At 45.9% G+C, this 15,096-nt stretch overlaps 1 protein-coding gene across 1 annotated transcript in view; it reads left to right on the top strand.

Annotated features, from left to right (window-relative positions):
• The first annotated feature begins 632 nt into the window (after window positions 1-632).
• The window catches only part of LOC119457543 (microtubule-associated proteins 1A/1B light chain 3A-like), a 42,477-nt gene continuing 28,013 nt past the window's right edge, over window positions 633-15,096 (top strand). The window contains exons 1-3 of the mRNA XM_037719150.2: window positions 633-904; window positions 3,858-4,123; window positions 8,982-9,098. Of these exons, the coding sequence (XP_037575078.1) occupies window positions 4,000-4,123; window positions 8,982-9,098 (241 nt within the window). The 5' untranslated portion in view covers window positions 633-904; window positions 3,858-3,999. The remainder of the gene's footprint in view (window positions 905-3,857; window positions 4,124-8,981; window positions 9,099-15,096) is intronic.

Raw genomic sequence — 15,096 nt, forward strand, 5'->3', positions numbered from 1 at the left:
ATATACTTGATGTTCAACCGGACTGGTACCCCCCTTTCGGTGAGGTGCTTAGCCTTACCACCCTTTTAAAGCGGAACAGTGCCTCTTCTGTTTTTCTGTGTGTGACTCATAGTGCGCGCCATTCTATATGACTATGCACAATTGGTGTTTTATTGGACTACATGTTAATGTAATAAATAGCACCACGAAATTGAAAAACAAAAAACAAAGTGGGTGTATAGCCTATAGTGGTTATGAAGCTCGCCTTCAGACCGTGGGCACCCGGGCTCGAATCCCGCCTCGCCAAGAAAGTTTATTTTATTTATTTCTCTCGTCGTCCTCTCCACTCACCTCTCCCCTCGCCACACTCTCTTCCCTCTCCCGACATAGCTATGCTGCCAATATCGCTGCGCACGGACCAAGGTCGACTTTAACAGCTCCGCTGTAAAAATATCCCATTTTCCTTGGTTTGGCTTACGCGCTGAACGAACTGCTCGTGGCGGCCCGCGGTTCGGTTCGCGCAGGGGTCGACGCGGCCGCGCACACAACCGTGGCGGGGACGGGCCAGTCCCGCTTGTATCTGTGCAGGAAGTTTACCGCTACAATCCATTGAGAACGAGCTCGACGCGACGAGCGCGTGCCGGCGGTGATTAGACGTAAACCGCAGCAGCAACGAGCGTGTTGCGGCCCTGTTTCCTGCCTCGGCGCACACTCGGAAAGAACGAAACGCAGCGGTAAAACAGGGCACAATCACCGTGCGAGCGAGAGGGCCTCTCAGGACCGTTTATCGACTTCCACGCTCTCTGCAAAAGACACACACCGACCGATTCCGGGAGCACAGCTTACAGAGACGTCGTCGAGACGCCACTAGTGTCGAAGGAAGAATAACCGGAGCAACCCACTCACAGGTGGCCCATTGTTACAGGTAACCATTTGACTTAGTACAGGTGCATAGGCTTCAGCTGTTCATTTGTGTGCACGCGTGAAACTGATTAATTCTATACCGTAGCGCGTACCGTATAATTGCATTATAGAAGACAGATGTCTCGTCTAACATTCTTCCATAAAACCTAACACCCCCTCCCCACCCCAACTATTCGGCAGCTCTAATTTCACATGCCATTGGTTTATTTGGCCGTTTTGATCGTATACATACAAGGTATAGAATCAGTATATGCACGCACAGACTCCCTCCAATCCCTCCTTCCAGTATTTAGCCATTAAGGAGTGGAACAAAATTCCTAAACATTATGCTGAAATTACTGACCACACAACGTTTACTTCACTTCAAACCATAGATATCTGAATTAGATCTTGATGAGATTGAGTCGGGGTGAGCCCGGATGAGTCGTATTTTTGGCAAGTTTGAGTCTGACCGAGTGAGCCCACAGGAAAGGGGTGCAGCTTGTGTGCCTGGATGAGTTCTGTCAGTTCTGCCGACATATGTATATCAGCTAACGCAGCAACATATTTGCCGTGTCTTCTAGCTACCTTCCAATTTCTTGTCTTCTTAACTGATGTATCATCCTTGTATCTCGTTTCCTCCGAGCAGGTGGGCGCATCCTTAGAGATAATAACTTGGTCCATATACTGTATACAGGTACCGTATACCGTGTGTCCCAGCTAACGATAACCAAGCTGTTGAATGAAAAAGAAAATGAAAGAACACGGTGCAAGATTCAGTTATCAACACGGTGTTCAGTCGTTACATGTGGCCGCGGCGGCTGCATTTCGATGGAGGCGAAATGCGAAAACGCCCGTGTGCTTGCGTTGTAGTGCACGTTAAAGAACCCCAGGTGGTCAAAATTAATCAGGAGCCCTCCACTACGGCGTGCCTCATAATCAGAATTGGTTTTGGCACGTAAAACCCCAGAAAGAAGTCGTTACAGGTCTGACGACCGAACACTGTAAATTTTTAAATCGTATCTTGCAAAATGTCATTTAAATGATTTTTTTCCGTTGGACAAGTTGGCTAAAGCTAGCTGGGACACTCTATACAATGCCAGGTTTCTTATAGACCTATATTTACTAAATAGTCTACAGACAATCTATAAAATTAAGATGTTAACAAGTGAACTTTTGTGGTTTAACCCCGCAAAGCTCAAAGTATAATGTTTGATAGGCTGAGTTCAATACCTTGAAATGCTGATAATTTACGGACGGGAAACTGAACACGAAGTAGCGTTTTCGACACGCTGCAGCGAAGTTTCAATGGTGGATAACTCAGCATTCAGTTGTGGATAGTTCACTAATTATTTTACTATACTAATTATCTTTAACTACAGTAACGTTTTATTGTTGTTAGTACGAATGTGCTCTCCGTGGCCAGAAAAAGGTGGTTTCTTCGTTGTAGAATGGTATTTGGACCTCCTCGCCCGTTAATTGAATCGTATGACCTTCCAGGCAGCTTGTTCGCAAAAAGTGTACCAGAGCGCACTCATTAAACGGGCAACTCCATAAGCCCGCAGCCTATACAGAAACAAATCCGCGGCCATTCATCCGTTATTGTAGCCGTTACATTATGTTCCGTGAAGGATAGTAACCCTGTCCCACGTCAGCTGGCTCCATCTATAGGCCTGCAAACTTGCTAACCTGGGTACACCACCCAGTTCTCGATCTGCCGTACTCGAGGGCGTCTCTCTACCCTTGGCTCCCATTTTATATACTCTGATAGACTACCGTTTGTCTGCTCTACGCCTTACATGAGCTGACCAACTCCAGTTCTCCCTCTTAACCTTTAAATTTAAAGGAACATTAAACAAAAAACATATTTCAGCTGTATTAGTAAATGACCCTCCTACAGCACCAAAAAAAGCTACTCTGCCATCATACTCTGCCAGCTACTCTGCCATCATACAATACGCTCTACCTTCAGAGAGGTTACCATCATGGAGCCAGAAAAGCCAATCTATATGGTCAAACTAGGCCTGATAAGCAAGAAAATACGCTCTACCTTCAGGGAGGTTACCATCGGGGAGCCAGAAAAGCCACTCTATCATCAAACTATAGGCCTGATAAGCAAGAAAATACGCTAAAACAAAAGGTGAGTGGCAACGCTAGGGCAATTCGATTCGCCCCGCACTTCGGGAACTAGTTCCCGCCAGTTCAATGCAATTTCTTCTTGCTCGTGCGAAACCGGCACCGCACCTCCTGCACAAACGCTGCACTACCTCTCTGACGAGTGCAGGGGAGTGCATGTGAACCAGTCCTGCACGAATCCTGCACTGAGTGAAACGAATGGCGACGTGCAGAAGCTGCCATGTTGAAATGGTGAAACGAATAGCGAAGCGAAGTGGAGGCGAATTAAATGGACCGGCTATCGCGAAGTTCGCCGTGACCTCACGGGTTTTTACACCGTCTGCTCGGGCCTATAGATCTTGTTGTAAATACGGACAACGTTGTATTCTCAAGGAGTCAAATACTGAACGTGGCAAGTTTCGTGAACTTTAGGGCGCCACAAGTGCCCAAGTACGAAAAAACAAAACACACACACACACGCGCACAAGAAACTTCGAAATCCGTGACGTCATACTGACGTGCAGGGCTTTTCGTTTCCATATATGTATACCTATATGGATCGGTATCCAACACAGCACAATTTCACATTCCTTATATTTGGACATTCTGCTGAGATGTGTTGCACAACACTATATTTATTCTTATAGAGCATATAATACTTGCAGTGCTCTCAGGTAATCAGTAAATCTTATGGATCGAGTAATTTTATGACGTTTTATGAATTTCACTGTCGATAGTACGGCGTGAACCTCAAAACCGGTCCAATCTTTCGCTCCTGCTTTTTCCATTTCACAACAATACCACGGATAATACTGCAAGTGAGCAATCTGCATATAACGGCGTAAATGGCTGGTGCGCAGGTCTCACCGCTGTCTTGCGCGCGCCTACACACGCCGGTCCCAGCCGGACCGAAGGCCGAGTCCAAGAGGGCCACAGTCGACCGGAGGAGAGGGTGGCTGGCGGTGGCGCGCTCGGCCGAAGTCGACGATAAGCCCGAGTACGATGGCCGGCCACTATCAACGCCTCGAGGCGGCTATCGCAGACGCGCTCCTGGCACCCAGCTGCCGGCCATTCAAGACGGCTCCCTCAAGCGTCAGGCGCGAACGGAACGTCAAGTTCTACACAGGTGAGCGCAACCTTGCGCAGGTGCGTGGGCGCGGTACGCGCCTGACGTCGGTTTGCGCGCTGAGGGCACCAGTGTTCGAAATGTGTTGAAACCGGCGCACTCGTTTAATTGCTTGTTTGGCCGGAGGAACATCTATAGCCAGGTCTTGCAGTACACGTCGAGGTCACTTGACGTATACGCGCGCAGCTGTAGTGCTCTTTCATTCCGTTCTTTCTTTCTTTTTTCTTTGAAATTTTAGGTTTCATCTTTCTCGGTCGAGGGCACTCCGTGGTGAAGAATAAGCATACCTGAAGTGTATAGCACACCTGATTAAATCAAGCAGGCTTGGTGACTTATTTGTCACCGCCCTGTTTCAAAGGGGATGTCATTAAATCATCATCATAAGCTGGTTGCCTAAGGACAAAAACATGCCGGAGCAAATATTCGCTACAAGACGAGGCATGCGTATGCTGCAGCAAAATCAGGAGACCACTCAGCACATCCTTATGGAATGCGAAGGCATTCACCCAGTGAGACCCCCGTAGGTAACGTACACCTTCCCGAAGCGCTTGGACTTAAAGTGGACGGAAGCATCAGCCGGTCAGCAGTCGAAATAAGCAAGAGACGTTTAGAGTATTGGCGGGAAAAAAGCAGGGAAGAGATTGATACGATCGGATCTGTTAGAGGCATAGGTAACCGTACAAGGTAAATAGAGAGGCAGAAAAAAAAAAGATGATCAAGGAGACGTACAAAAATGCTAGAATGAAAAACATGCATAGCATACGCGTGATTGAATCCAGCAGATTATTTCTAACCGCCCCGTTTCAAAGGGGATGCAATAAATCATCATCATCATAACAAGCCGGGCGTGCGTCTAATTAACTTTCCTGCCTTCTCTTATCTATCTCTGAGGCTGTTGTTGTTTATGATGATGACAATGAATTTAAAATGTTTAATTAAATTCTGGGGTTTTACGTGTCAGAGCCACGATATGATTAGAGGTACACCGTAGTGGGGGACTCCAGATTAATTTTGACCATCTGGAGTTCTTAACGTGCACCCAATGCACGGTACATGGGCGTTTTTGCATTCCACCCACCCGTCGAAATGCGACCGGCGCGGTCGGGATTTGACCCCGCGCCCGGGCTTAGCATCGCAACGCAAAAGCCACTACGCCATCACGGCGGGTGTTGTTGACGATGATGACGATGACGATGATGCTGTCGTTGCATGTTGTTATTGCTAGCTGTAACGATTTCGGAAATGTGGCTATCGAACCGCCTGCTATCCCAAAATCCCAACTCTAGAAGATGAGATCTAAACGCGAAGTGAAAGAAAGCATTAAACCAAACGCTCCACCGTGGCTGATAAAAAAACATACACAGCGTGATCCAAAAGCAACAGAAAAAACACGAATTGAATAATTCGAACAGTATGCGCAGTAGTAAACGCGGTTTTAACAGAAACACTCAGAAATGCGTTGAATTTGTTTTACTCGTGAGAAAGATTTTACTGCCTGATGAGGCACAATTTTCTTGAACAGGTAACTTAGTAACGCTTTTTGCTACTGTGCTACAACTGTACAAACTACTCACAATTACTAAAGTGGCACTTGTTTGTGGCAAATGGAGCTGTTTTTGCAAAATATTTTTTATTCATAAAGTACCACGCCATTCTGTGCCTTTCTGTTACAACTGCATCGTGGTATTGTGTATGCTTTTCGAATGATCTAATATTTCATTTTTCTGTAACTTTTGGATAGCCCTGTATATGCATGATCACCCTATAGCTAGCTGTAACGTGTAAGAAGCGAGCTCGGGATCAGCCAAACGAGTTCTTCGGAAATGTACAGTGCAAGGGGTTTTCAGAAACGCGAGGCTCCTCCACATGGCTTTAGTAGAACGCTACAAAAATGAAAGTCGATTCGGGTTCCTCTGAAACCGAACTTCGTATTATCATCGTGCGATTCGTTATATATTATAATGCACATTTGCTGCGATCCTTTTCAAAGTTTATTCGCAAGCGAATTCCTCAAATATTAATCCAGGATATAAAGTCAGACGCATGCAGAACTGTATGGAAGAGGTTTAAGCATATATTCTTCCCGCCAGCTTTCGTGAAAATTTCCGTAATTTCGAGAGTTGTTATTTGATTTCGACCGCTGTGCTGTCACAGATGACCAAAAGCAGCCGTGAAGCGCGCTTCAAACATAAATATTCAGGATTTAGCATGGCAATGTCTACTTACCGTATACGCTAGCTGTTACACATTCATTGCTGTGTTTAGGCAAAGAAAAACGGCTTTTGCGACAGCAAAATATGAGGATACGGTTACCATTTTCACGTACATGCAGATACTTTCAGCATCTAATACCTGTGTCACACGGGCACATTTGGAAGGCCTTCGAGTCGACGGCCTTCGAAATGCCACAACTCTATCGACTCAAAGGAGTTATCGCGCTGCTACGCGGCACTTTTGAAATGCCGTTGAGTGGTTCAGGAGTTTCTCGCAAAATTGTGTGGCGCTCCGGATCTTTATTTTCGTTTTCGTGTCACCAAAAGTTAAACAACATTAAAACCACTTAAAAGCACTATAATTTCTTTTATATTCGTTTATACGGCGAAATGGCGGCGATATGACGGCAGCCGGCAGCACATGGAGTAGAGGGAGAGTGCACGAACACAAGCACGTCGCTGTTGTCGAGAGTATGTGCAGTTCGCACATATCAAGTGGCAAAAATACTTGATTGAATAATTAATAACACTCACATATAGTATTTTAAAGCATTTTGGTTTGATGTGTTCTTTCTAACCGTGAGTACGAGTACACTGTGAACGAGAGGGCATGTTCGCGCTGTTTCCGCTTCCGTTGCTCAAAGGCCATCGAGATTTCGATAGAGTTGTAGGGTGCTCCCTTGACTCAATAGACTGACTCGGTGGCCTTCGAAACCGCCCGTGTAGCAGCTCTAACTTGACCTTTGAGTCAACTGACTATCGGTTGGAAGGCCTTCCAAACGCCCGTGTGACACGGGTATAACCCTCGTAATGTTTACGAGGATAACATTTCTCTCTCTCTCTCTCTCTCTCTCTTTTTTTTTTTTTTTCTGGTTCGTATCATACCAGCCGGTAATGAGAACCAACTTGAAAAGCGATTACGTCTCTGAGCAGCATTCCGGTCTGAGGACGTTATACCTGACTAAATTTAGGTAACCGAACCCCAGACCATCTCCAGTACAGTCGCTCTACAAAATGGGTTAATCGGAAGGCTACGAAAAACAGCAGTGCGACCCTGTGGTGCCTTCTCATTTGGTTAATGCAACTTCATTAACATTCATGGTTCCGCTTCCTGATCCCCTCGTGTTGTCATTTATTCTCGCCTGCGAAGGGAAACTTGTAGGCATTTCATTTCAAAGTATTCCGCTATGCGCAACTGGATAGCACTTTTAGCTTTGAATGAATGAATTAGTGAATCGCAACAATGCAATCCAGTCGTAGATCATTAGCAGACATCGTCTCCCTCTGCAGCACAGAAACGCCACCACAAATGAATGAATGAATGAATGAATGAATGAATGAATGAATGAAATAAGCGAGAAAACAATGAGTCAGGCCGTCCGGCTACATGCTAAAGAACGCTAAAATGCAACGTTTCACCAGTTTGCACTGATAAAGTCATCTTTAGAAACTCTACTTCCATGCTTTAGGCTATAAAAATATGATTACTAATGGTGAAAATGAAGGCCAACCTTCCCTTCTGAATTAAACCTGAGTGCGCCGTAACGTCAGCGTTACGTCACAAATTTCAAAGTACTACGTCACAAATTTCGAAGTGTTACGTCACAAAATGCAATGTACTGTCTCGTATTTGAGTAATTTTGGCACAGGAAATGTGCTCTAAACTTGCAAGGTTGATCGTTGGTTCTTTAGAAATGCAATGTTACTAATAAATAATTTAACTATAAGACCCGAGAAGACGCTGTCAAAGTCCATGACGTCACAGCGATGCGGGAAGTTGGGGGCAGTGTCGCTACCCATTATTCATTTTTTTCGTTCTTTTCTTTCTTTTTTTTTCTCTTTTTTGTGGCTCTTGCTAAGCCTCATCTCAGAAGTGACCGTTCTGGTATTGCCGTAGTGCAATCTACTAACGCAGCTTAACTTAATATTCCTTTTTAGTGTCCCCTTACGAACTGTATGCCTTAATTCAGGCCTAAAATCACGTTTGCAATCTTTGCCAAAAGTTTTGAAACCATTGCGCGAGTGCGAAGTCAAAATCGCTTCACTTTCTTGTCTGCGCTGTGGCGTATATACATGCAGAATTTTATTTCGAATGTTTCGCTGATGCTACACAATGATTGTTTTGAAAATTGTAATCCCCCACCGATGTATGTATGTATGTACGTATGTATGTGTATATGTGTGTGTATGTATGTCTGTATATATGTATGTATGTATGTATGTATGTATGTATGTATGTATGTATGTATGTATGTATGTATGTATGATGCATGCATGATGCATGCATGCATGTATGTATGTATGTATGTATGTATGTATGTATGTATGTATGTATGTATGTATGTATGTATGCATGTATGTATGTATGTATGTATGTATGTATGTATGTATGTATGTATGTATGTATGTATGTATGTATGTATGTATGTATGTATGTATGTATGAAGGTCACGGTACAATTCAGCTTAGTTTCATTCTATTCAAACATATTTACATACATGATGCTCGGGACACAGATACAATTAGAAAATAATTAATGGCTTGCAAAAGTCTGCACCCGCAGTTCAACCTTGCTGTTCCTCTTACGTTTTCTGTTGTTGTTTTTTCCTCCCTGTGATGCGAAAAACAAATAACAAATCGAACAGGCTGGAGCCCATGGGTGTACTCCAACTTCCTGTCACCGAACGAATTAGACGACTCCGGATACCACAGCCTGTCTCGCAAGCCCTTCGGGGAGACACCAGCCAAGGCTCCACAAGCGGGTAAGTGCATCACACTATACGGGTAAATGGGGGCGAGCCGCCCAGTTCTCATTATGGGTACACTAAATACGGTAAGTATTTACTGGACTGATAGATAAGAATATATTTCTAGAGTTGAGAATACGTCGCTCGCCGTCCGCACAAGCTTGGCTAGCCAGAAAGAACGCGAGAACGAAAGACGCATGACGACGTTGTTTTGAATTTACTGCACTATAATAGCTCCACGTGACGTCGGACAATTTTGTCAGCGCCTTGTCGGAGCTAGATAAACGTTTGTCAGTAAAAATGTTTCCCCTGATGCATTCGGAGGGGGGTAATCAAAGAGTCAACCTGCGAACTATTAATTAGTAGCGTAACTGATTGGGCTATAGTTGGAGTGGATACATATTGTGCGTAAAGCGCTCCGCTATACACACAATGTGCTGCCGAATGTTCTTGTATAAAAAAGGCCTAGATAAAAGGAGACCCGCATAAAAGACGAACATGGCGCAACATGGGTGACGTCATAAACCCCCGCCCCGCAAACGACTTCCTGAAATTGATGTCTCGGTTTTCTTTATGAACCACGCGAACGGCTCGAAACACTCAAGCGAAGTCAGCAATTTGTGGCTTTCTTTTTTTTTTTATGCGAAAGCGTCAAATGGCCCTTTGAGCGAACAAGCCGTCGGCGTCTGTAGCAGCGAAACTTCCCATTGGCTCCAACGCCACGTCACGAGCGCGTTCGTGACGCTGTCACGGTGGCTCGAGCCTCGACTGAGTAGAGCGGGCGAAAGGGGACACCTGCTGCCGCGATATTGCGTGAGGGAGGAGGGCATCGCCGCGACGCCACGTCACCTTCGCTCTCGGAAGCCTGCGTTATCCGCGCGTTCCTTGTGATCGCCTGCGTTCCAACTGCGCCTCGGTCCAAATCAAAACGCGCCAAGCGTCTCAACGCGCTCGCTTGCCCGCGAGAGTTCATATAACTCGAAGGACCGCTCAACGACGTTCAAGTGAACATTAATACTTTCGCATTCACGACTCATAAGAAGTGCTTAGGTGTCCTCAGATTTTATATTTCTAAAGATGTGTTGTAGCTGTTGTTGTGTTCAGAGTTGGGCTCAGACTGGTGCATACCACTGACGGACCATAGTTGCTTCGCGACAAAAGCACTATCGCTGGACTGTATAGAACGCTGAGAGATTACCGTAACAGCTACGCAGGAAGTAGGACGATCAGAAATAAGCACTCTTTTCTGGCGCACCGTCCTCATCCCCTTTGGCATAAAACATAGGAGAGCCGATGAGACCAGACCAGCCGGAGGCAGTTCTTGTATCGCCAGTAACGCGAGAACTCTGACAGCCCGCCGGTCAGAAAGAAAGGACGAGAGAAAAGAAAAAAAAAAGGAAAGAAGCAAAAAAAGGGGGAGGGGGCGAGCATCTCCAGAGTGAATGAAGACATGCAAGCTGACCAGCAGCGGCGAGATAGCTGATAAGTACGCCACCAAACACGACCGAGCGTTACGAGGGCGCTGCTCAAACAATGAGCCGGAAATGCAGGACCAAAGTCCGGTGATCTGCGAGGGCAGAGGTTTCGAATGGACAACGAACCCGCAGTGACCGGTCGCGGAGCTGGTTCAAACAATCGACTTCGGGATGCGCATACGTTTGCGTGTGTTTAGTACTACGCGAGAAAGTAGGAGAGGAAAGGGGAAGCAGACGACACGGACGGCTGTGTGTCGCCTGCTCCGACTGTTCATGTCGTGTTGCATAAGTAGTGCGTGCGCAAGTCATGTTGCTTGACGCTAATGAATGAGTGAAGTAAGAGGACCGAGCGATAAGAACTTTGTCACAGTCAGAGACGCAAACAAGGGAAAACACTAACAAGGACTCCGGTTAAACAAACTTCCGGTGATGATAAAAACGCAGCACACTCGCCAAATCTCTAACCATTGCTACATGATGACGCGAAAGTTCCCATTTGTTGTATGTAACTACCAAGATATACTCCTCTCTCCATGTGTACCCCCCCCCCCCCTTTATTTTAGGGAGCGTGTAGATAATTTATAAACTGTCAAAGTTTTTTTTTTTCAGTAGAGATGAATTTTGACATTTCATATATACATTATTTCTACACAGTGCTCAGTCACTATGAGGGTAACGCACGTGCATACATCCTTATATCAGGCGGGTGCTACATTGCCAAGCCTATCGTGCGGGTCCGGAGGTCTTAGCTGGAAATTAAGTAATACATCCACAGCCTTGAACGAGGATGAAATAAGTGTAAGCTGAATTATGGCAATGTTTGAGCAAACTAGCTGGGCTGATAATCATCGCAGACTCTCTTATAGCCCCTGTGTTGCGTTGTGACGTCAAACCGAATCAACTAATCATGACAGGTGGCGCAAATAGACAAGACTACAAAACTTGGCAGTTTCACCCGAAGGGCGAAGCATTGACAGCGATACCAAGGTATAGCGTCGCGCTCAAACTCCTCGGAATGTGTTCTGTAAGTATATACGCTGGTGCGACTTGTTGACGCGACGCAGCACGCAAGGAAACCGCTGCTGGGCAGAAGGAACATCGCCCTGGCAACTACCAGGCGCCCCACAACGCTGGGAGATAAGGAGCGCCGACAGATGGCGTTGGACGCATGGCACCTATAAAGCTCAATGATAATTCGAAAGTAGCGACACTCTCCTCCCCGCGGAGTTTTCCTCCTCGATTCTCCTCACGCGCCGGCTGCGCGCGCTGCGCACGGCACGCTTTTTCTCCTTGGCTCCCGCGGATGGGCCGCAGCATTCGACGGAGGCGCATGATGTTGGGGCAGTTGCGCGCCCCAGTGGTGTAGAAAATTTTGAAAAATGGTGATAACTGCATCGAGAATGCTGAATGTATAACGCTGATGAGGAGGTTGGCTTCTGAGGAGGCGAATCGAATGCACCTTACGCGTTAATTACCATACTGTAATCTAGCATTCTGCCTATCTCTGTTTTGTCTCGTAAAGAGCCAACATAGGCGCCCGTGCCAAGCGTCGCCCAGAGAGGGAGACAAAAGAGGGATTGGCTAAAATCAATGCGCGCATGCCTTGTTATTCAGCACGCGTTGGCACACTCTGATGTGTGCTTAGAGAAAAGACCTCCTACCGTATCCCTTTCGTATCTACTGCGTACACAACCGACATGTTTACCGCTGATACGTTTGTGAGCGCCTTCGGTAACCTTTCGCCCGGCTGCATCGCATCCGCCTTTTCCTCCTCCGCACAAGCCGCTCCACTGCGCATCGAAGCACGAAATGGAACATGGGCGAACGATAAGCGGCTACAAATGTAAAGTAGGGAAAGGACAGCTTGGCCTATAGCTGGCGGTCACGGGCCCATCGTGTCCCCGTTCCAATATGCATGCTGGGGACGGATCTCGGACGCACAGAGCGGTAGCACACATCACCCCTATTTAGCTACAGCGCTGTCACCGAGATTGTCAGTTTAACGACGGAGCCCGAAGGCAGTAGCGGAAGCCCCTATGCCCTATATATTTACTACTTAAAGCAGCCCTCGCCAGCTAGGCTCAATTGTAAATGTTGGTTACACAGGGGAACTTGTAAAGTGTTTGACCACAAAAATTCGTCAAACTGCTTCATTATTAGAGAAGATAGGGTAAGTTGAAATGTCGCGTCGCCCTGCTGCCAGCAAGCGACGTTCCTTCCCTGCCTTCTGCCACACCGGAGCCAAGAGACCGCGTCACATGATACAAGTCACGAGCCCCGCCTCCTTTCCATTTCTCAATCTTCCTTTCTTGTGGCGCGGCTCATTCCAATGAGTGGCGGTTGCGAGCGTTCCGCATTGGGTGATTTACCGAAGTCACGTGCCGTAAGGGGTGACGTAGCAGACAGCAAGTCTGGCGTAGAGGCGTTTGTGCGTGTGACCTTGAATCTTCGGCAGGAAATGGGGCTTCCTCGAGAGGAAGGGCGGAGGGGCTTTCATTTGAAATTTGCGATGTTCTCGCATCGTGCATGATACTTTGTAGACAGGATCACCAGCGCGTGATCTACGAATTGCGTTTTGTCTGCTTGCAATACCAAAAGGTGGTAATTGCTCTACACATCAAACCAATTCAATATGCCTGACCAAGAATCCCACACCGCCACCATGGTGAGTCACCAATCTATTGTGTCAGGCTATACATAGCGATACGTTCTGCAATAATGACAATAGTCATAAACAATCACCCGATTGCGGTATCACTGGGCAGGTATTGGCTATATCATTAAATAATATTGCATTCAACTTAATTACATATTTTCAAATATAAAGGGAACAGCTATTCGCGCTATTGAATGATGGTAACCGCCGTGTAGATTTTGATGATTAGGTTATCTTACACTAGGTCGAAATAAAGCATAAGGAAACCATTTATTGCTTATTGCGATGTCATACGTCATGTAACGGCTAAAAGATGCACCAAGCTGTAACAGGCTGTAATTTGAAAACGAGCGCTGCTTTTCTTTTCTTTTCTTTTTTTTTGTATGCATGCATGAATATATTAATGATATGAGCATCCCTTTTGACATGGGCGGTTAGTGCCCGTAAGTTCGTTCTTTTTTTTTTCCGAGCAGCGACGCCATCTGTCACTGATAACGTGAAATACACACGAGGCGAAGCGCGTAAGATAACGAACGTTCCGCTTTTAGCTCGACAGATGGCAAACCAATCGCTGTCGGCTCAAAATGCGCCGTGAAATGAAGAGCTGTTCCAGTTAATATTTTTCGGTAGTGCATTTTCCCGCAGTGTCGGACGTGTTAACTGGAATAACTAACGCCTGTGTATTTCACGGCGTATTTCGAGTCCGTGTTTCTCTAAACTAAAGTGCACAGGTTTTCTGCCAAATTAAAATGCTTTCAATACTCACTGACCAATCCTGCAATTACATGTATCCTAAAGTCTTTATTTTAAATGTAATTAGTCAGAAATTGGTGATTACTTAATTTTTGCACTGGCGATTACGGTGCAAAATTCTGATGTCAGCCATTGTATATGAAACTCGGTTGGTAAGAATCTGCGTTTTATCTCGACCCACACGTATTATTCTCAATAATCAGAGACAGTCGTCGGGGAAACATACGATACGCGTGGGTGCATCCTTATCGGACAACCGCGCCGAATTCTATCGCACGATAAGACACGCCAGACAGGAGAAGCTATTGTGGACACTATCACCAATAATTCTGCGAAAATAAATAAATAAAGTGGCCTGAAGTCGGCGCAAGAGTTGCTATATATACATACAGACTCTCCTAAATTCCAAATACACGCTGACTTTCAGACAGGGTACAGCACTCCCATATATGACCGTTAGCAGTGTGACAAACATTTCCCGAGTGCTTCCAATAGGTGGCGTCCAAAACCCAACATCTATTACGTGTTACTGGTACCCCGAAATTGCTTCCGCCGCATTCAACCAGCAAAAGCATAGCCTTTAAGATCCGCGTTTTAACGGCCTGGATTTGGACACCACCTATACATTGTGCTTTCCTATGACTTAAATGGACACCAAAAAGAAATGTTATTTGAGTTGTTATTTGAGCTTAACTGGACACCCAAAAAGCCACGCTTACCATTTGAAGCGGATTGGTAAGACAGAAAATACGCAAGTACGAAAGACGAGTGGCGACACCGCTTTCGAATTCCCGCACCATCTCGCCGTGACGTCATGGATTTCGATGCCGTCTGCTCGGGTCTAGTTAATTTTTTTTTTCTTTTTTTTTATCGGTGAACATGCACCGTATACATTACGTTCTAAAGGAGCCAAACGCGGAACTTTGCAAGTTTCAGGAACTCTTACCGAGTCACAACGTCTGTCAAATATCTAGGACTAACTATCACAAGCAACTTAAAATGGGACAAGCATTTGAAGAACGTTTGTACAACAGCCTTCAATAAACTATGCTTTTTGCGCAGGAAATTAAAAGACTCACCGTCAAGTGTTAAACTCGAGGCGTACCGCACTTTGGTTCGACCAGTCCTT

The sequence above is a fragment of the Dermacentor silvarum genome, chromosome 7, assembly GCF_013339745.2.
Source record: "Dermacentor silvarum isolate Dsil-2018 chromosome 7, BIME_Dsil_1.4, whole genome shotgun sequence".
NCBI classification, from domain to species: domain Eukaryota; kingdom Metazoa; phylum Arthropoda; class Arachnida; order Ixodida; family Ixodidae; genus Dermacentor; species Dermacentor silvarum.